Source organism: Tyto alba, unplaced genomic scaffold (genome assembly GCF_018691265.1).
Source record: "Tyto alba isolate M040663 unplaced genomic scaffold, T.alba_DEE_v4.0 Super-Scaffold_38, whole genome shotgun sequence".
NCBI lineage: Eukaryota > Metazoa > Chordata > Aves > Strigiformes > Tytonidae > Tyto > Tyto alba.
The window spans coordinates 39,980,234-39,986,453 of NW_024881313.1; the positions used below are offsets into that span (position 1 = coordinate 39,980,234).

At 42.0% G+C, this 6,220-nt stretch overlaps 1 protein-coding gene across 1 annotated transcript in view; it reads right to left on the minus strand.

Annotated features, from left to right (window-relative positions):
• The window catches only part of MYL3 (myosin light chain 3), a 37,499-nt gene extending 33,477 nt beyond the window's left edge, over positions 1-4,022 (minus strand). Inside the window, exons 1-2 of the mRNA XM_033011450.2 lie at positions 3,967-4,022; positions 3,419-3,558 (exon numbers count right to left, since the gene is read on the minus strand). Of these exons, the coding sequence (XP_032867341.1) occupies positions 3,419-3,541 (123 nt within the window). The 5' untranslated portion in view covers positions 3,542-3,558; positions 3,967-4,022. The remainder of the gene's footprint in view (positions 1-3,418; positions 3,559-3,966) is intronic.
• Between the last annotated feature and the right edge of the window lie 2,198 nt (positions 4,023-6,220).

The following is a 6,220-nucleotide window of genomic DNA, read 5'->3' on the forward strand; positions in this document are numbered from 1 at the left end:
ACGCACAGGAGAGAGCCAAAACAGACTGAAACCATGAAACAACAAGAGAAATAAAATGGGAAAATCTAATATGATTCTGGAGTGCAAAATAATACTTTTAGACCATTATCATGACAGAAGACTATTACAGTCAGGAAAATTGAATGAAGTACTTTACCACAGAAATATTTTCGTTTTGAAGCTTTTTAGGGTGTAAAAAAAAAGTTTAAAAATTCCAAATAAAAAGTTGTGCAATAGGTCTGAGAATATTGACAATTTAAGACATTCCCATCAAAAGATGTATTTTGATCATTTTTAGCATTTTGTTTTGATACAAGGTTGTTTTCCTTCCCTTTTTTTTAACTACAGTTTATCTTCTGCATGAAAACAAGAACCAGTTTCATCCTGGAATGCAGAAATGGGATGTTTGGAGAATTTCAAAACTCATTAAAGCATTTTTTTAGATGTTGTACAATGATCTAGGGAGGTATACTGATCTACACCAGATGGCCTGAGCTCCACCAGAGCTAGGTTTATGAAGCAGGAAGCAGTGTATTTGCCAGACCCAGCCCCTGTACACAAATAGTTCCAATTTGGACAAAAGCATTTTTGATGAAAAACATTTAATTCAAAAATTCCCAAGAAAGCTTCTCTAGAGAATATTGTCTACCCTTCGTATGAGTTTTGGAAAAAAAAAACAGCCAACCAACAAAACAGACCCAAACCATGCATCTGCTGATGTTTTCCCTAGTCCAGTTTTGTACATAGTAGATAGTGGAATGGTCTCTGCAAAGATAAAGAAATGTTATCACAAGAGTACTAGATTTACTTAATTTTTTGGAAGCCAATATATATATTTTTAGCACTTTAAAAAACATAATAAGAGACTGTAAATACAAATTGTGCTGGAGGAAAAAATAATAATTTGCATGAATAAGTGCGCAGAGTCAGTAAGTTTAAAAAAAAAATGCAGAAATGAATTGGTTTCAAATCCTATTTGGATGAAAATGTATTTGATGATCCTGAAACTGTGTTGACTACAAAGATGCATGTCTGTTTTTTGAGTAGTGCCGGTTTGAGGTTTGGGTTTGGTTTTTTTTTTTTTTAATTACAACTCATCTCTCCACTGGACTTATCTGCCCTTCATACCACAGTGTCATAGTATCCTAGCTGAGTGTTTCCACAATGTCACGGTATCTTGGCTGAAGCTATCTGTGCCCTCAAAGAGAAGTTATTGCAAGGGCCCCTCCTCCTTTTACAGTGCAGGAATGTTAAGTACAGAGAGCTGAATCCCACCACGTACCACTTGACCAAGGTCATGGTGGAAGTTCTGCTCAGAGCACAACACTAACTCTGGTCTCATTACTTTAAAAACTAGCCCCAAACCTAATTCCTTGTAATTTGACATCTTCTTGATATAATTACAAATGATTGGGTTTTTTTTACCAGTATTTAAACTGCGAAATTTTCAAGGTCTTTATGATTCAAGGCAGGACAAATTCACTTTCAGTGCTTCCTTTGTTAGGAATCCCCAGCTGCAAGAGTCAGTCCCGTGTGGACAAAGCAAAAGTTTTCGGCAGCCTGTGATTTACAAGCTACCCATGAGACCTGTTGTGATGCACTCAGGAGGCATTCCAAAGAGACAGAGTAACATAGTCTCTTTCTTACATAGTTTATCGATTTTCCTGAGGGAGAAACTATTTTTTTAGCTATTGAGAGAGGGTCCCAGAGACATTCATCCCTCACCTCAGCTCTGAGGAGCTGGTGTCATGGCAGGCAGTGGGGCTCTGTACATTCTCCTCTTTGGCATTATCTAGCCTTGTCTTGTGTCCTCTGGCTCACTTTAAACACAGGTGATCACCAGGATTCCCCTGTTGGTTGCTTAATTTCTTGTAAGAAACAGGAAAGAACCTGGCTGCTTTAAACTAATTAACAAAATAATGCTGATTTATACCCAGCCACTGCCTTACCCAAATCCCCATGAGAAAGGAGCCTGTGAGATGCTGCAAATCCTCTTCTTTTCCTCATGGGCAATGCTTTTTCCTGAAGGACAGTTCCCAAAGGACAATGCCTTGCAAAGAAATCCTGCTGTGTCTTGCAGTGTCTATCCATCATGAGGCATTTACTGTGCAAACAATATGGGAAAGCAGTTCCTAAGGGTGTGTGCAGGCGTCTCTGACAGTGCCTGTGAATGTGTGTGGTGCAGAAGAAGAAAAGTGGAACTAGTCATTTTTAGATCTTTATTTGCTTATTGCATTTTTATAAGTCAAGAGGTCATGCTTTGATAGTCCATTTCATGGTCGTTTCCATAGGAATATATAATTTCTTTCTCCTTATCATTCTCTGAGATAAATTTATTTTGAAATAAAAGAGACACTCTCAGATATCTGCTGAAGGGTCAATTCCCATGGAAAATAAAAAAAAAAAAAAAAAAAAACAACATCTGAAAGGGAGACAGATCTCCAGTATCATTTCAGTGGAATTACCTACTTCATGGATTTAAAACCTTGAGCGTTTCCTAAACATTGGCACTTCCCTGACAATGGGATGGTTCCCTGAAAGGGCAGTGTGATACCTGTTAGGCATCTCAGGATTGGTGACCCCAAATTCTCTAATACTTATTTCTGCAACAGCCTTGAAAACATAATCTTGTCCTCACTCACTTGAGCAAGACTTCAGCATACCCTGCTGAGATCAGCAGTGACTCTTTCCAGCAGAGATTTCTCTAAACAAGAAGGAGGAGGAGAAGACTAATGCCCTTTGGAGGAATCTTTGGGGCAGAACATGAAAGCAGCAGGTCATTCAGAGAATCTGGATTTTTGCTCAAGTTTCTCTCTGCTTTCCAAAGCATGCACATAAGCACACAGTTCCTTTGCCATTCAACTGGGCTTTAGTGGAAAACCACAGGAGGTGTCACTGGCTCACTTTAAGGAAGTACTAGGCCGGTGATGTCTACCCAAGTGATACATTTCAGACAGTGAGAAATTATTTCAAACCATGCTCCAAGCCCACTCCAAGCCTACAACCTCTCCTTGACTGCTGGTTAGTCAGTGACCAGCCCTGAATACAGTCAAACCTTCTTGGCATCTACCTGCAATATTTCCTGCAGAGGAGCAATGAGTTTCCCACTGAGGTAAATGAAGCTTGTATGCAAGAAAACTTGCTACTTTGGGAATAAGACAGGACAGGCAGTGCTGAACATCCTCAGATAAAATAAGATTCATGTTTTAGCTTCTCTGTTTAGCAGAGCTCCCAGTGACTTTTCTCCCACTCTTACTCTACCTGTCGCAATTGCCTTTGGTGCTGCCTTTCTGCTCAAAACCAAGAGCTACTTTTGGAGAACGTCATCTCGCAGCATTGAATACACCACCACCAGAACCACCACCAACCCAAGCCCCACCAGCATGCTTTCTTCCAGGCCATGTTAAAAGATACATACTTTGATAGAAGCTGGGTTAAATTCAACTTCTTTTCTGGGTTCTGGTTCTGCTGGTTTAGGAGCTGGTTTGGGTTCTTCCTTCTTAGGTTCGGCCTTCTTAGGTTCGGGCTTCTTTGGAGGCATGTTAGATTGCTGGTGGGCTGCTTTAGAAAGAGAGAGAAGGAGACAGACAGACAGACAGGAAAGAGGTGGCTGCTGCAGGATAAATCACCAGCGTGCACAGGTCTTTATCCCTGTCCAGTCTCTTGAAGTCACACATTGTGTCACTCTCAGACCTGTCACATGCCAGAGCTTACAATAGGGCCACTGCTATAAAAGGACAAGACATTTACCCGGCTATTTTAGAGCCATCGGATACGGCATTGTTATGAATTAGCACTTAAATGGAAGGAGAGTTTGGGGGTTTTAGGGCTGAGGCTGGCGTTGAGTCAAAAGTTATTGATGTGTGTGTAAATGCATGTGCTTGTAGGTGTACAAGGGGGAGGCTGGGTTACGACCCAGGTCCCATCAATGGGTTTTATCCTCCTCTGGGCCATGCTGACACTCACCTTCCCAGCAAACTTGCTGCAGTGTCTCTCTTTCAGGCTGGACGGCACCCCTGGCCTTTGTTGAGTTGCCGTTCGTTAAAGACAGGCACAGATTTATATTTAGACTTGAGGATAGAGCTATATGGGACCATCAACATTTCAGCAGACGCAGGGGAGTATTCATGCCTCACATTACATGCTGGTCTTCTCCTGGGAAGGTGCAAAGAATCAGCATTGTTTATAGCAGAATGCATCTAACAAGCAGGGAAACACACACACACACACACATATTTCTGGGTTAGAAATGGGTGTCTGTAAGTACATCCTCATGGCTGAGATTTTCCAGACCATTTTAGGGACTTGGATACCAAATTCCTGTTGAAATAACTAAGATAAGGGAATTCATTTGAAGCTTTTCTAATCCCAGCCTTGCTTTGATTTAAATAACCCCCATTCAAAGCAAAACGGAGTTAACAATTTTCAGGTCTGCATTTGCTTATGTCATTTTTCTAAATTGGGAAGTCACCCTCTGAGATATGATTGCTTCCACGTTGCCTAGATCAATTTTTTTTCTTTTTTTTCCCAAAACCCATCATCCCCTATAACAAGACAACCACCCACCAAATCAGAATATATTTGAAAAGGGGATTTATGCTGGCCTTTCAAATAAATATCAGTTGAATCATAAAGCTCTTTGGTTTACTTATTGTGCCACACTGATAATCTACCGTTCAACCCCCTTTGAGACCTGCTTTTCCTGACACTGTTATCAGCCTGACCCCCCACCCCCATGCATCCTCTCTGCACTCCTCAGTTCCCTGGGTGGCTTTGCTGGAAGAGCATTTGTGTTTTATCTTGCCCAGTTGCTCCCAAATGGTGGGACATCCATTACTGGCAGGACACAAGCAGCTTTGAAATGCAACATGAATGCTACACAGAAAGCTGGCCACCCTCATTAAACTGCTGTCTCCAACACGGCTTCAGTGAGTGAAAATAGTTGGGGTTCTGGGTCCTACCTAAATGAGAGCCTGCTTTCCCATTCCAGTTTTGAGGCAATGACACAGTAGTTATTACAGTAATAAATAGATCACTGCAATAGCTTGATTATCACAGTAATGTTTATTTGTGCTTTTGGGATAATGGGAAGCAAATCTCATCCCTCTAATCAAAGAGGGCACTTCAAGAACACTCTCTATCAAGAGCCCTGAGCTGCTCCTGACCAAGCTGGTGAGATATTTTGGTGTTTCCGTGTTTCAGGGACAGCCTGGAGAGCTGCATTTTTCCCTGCAGCATGTCACCTTCCAGGAAACTCCATTCTGGTCAAATCTGATTGTAGAGAAGGGATGTGTCTCCCTAGGAAGCTGTGCAGAGATCTATCTACTCACTCTGACCAGACCAGACCCTGGTCCTGCCAATTCTCTTCAGTTCACAAAAGCCACAAGACCCACTCTGAATGGAGCCCACCAGTCCCAACCCGTGTTTGTGTGGTCAGAAGTTCGTGGGGAAGAAGTTTCTGACAGCAGCTTACCAATATATTGATGTACTCATTAAATCAGTGCAGCCAGGAGAGCAGTTCAGCTTCCCTAAGGTAGAAGCCTACCTCTGGTCCCTGGGCTGCAGCGTGGGATTTGTTTGCATTGGAGATGCAACGAAGATACAACAGAGATGCACTAGATGATCCCACCTGGCCTTCAGCTGCCATTCAGAATGGCCTCAGTCTCCCATAGGGTCTGTACCATAACTGCATATATGCCAGCTCCATACATGTCCCAGATACCATAGAGAAATGGCTCTAGAAACACTCTATGTTGGTAAAATTAATCCCATCCCCTGTGAATTATTAAACTACAGGACACCCACACAGTTCTGGAGAGGCCACTGGAGGCAGAGGCATCTCAGATGACACCAGATACTTGTATTTAAGTCACTGAGTGAAGACATAGATACCCACAGCTGAAAGAGATGCATCACCCTCACATTGAATATATGGACTAGGTCACTGTTGCCTGTGATGGGAGCAGAGCCCTATAGTCCACATAAAGATATTTACATTGTAGACACATAAATTAAGTGAGATTAACCCTACCCGGGATGAATTCCATCTTCTGAGATTTTCTTCAAGTTACAGAGCCTCAGACTACATGTTTTTCTGCAGGTTTCTATTTCTCATTTGCCCATTTTCTGTCCAGGGCAAACAAGAATTAAGTGCAGAAAGTGTCTGATGTAACTTGCTGACCAGAATAAACGATCCCTGCAAACTTTGCAAGCTGTAGAT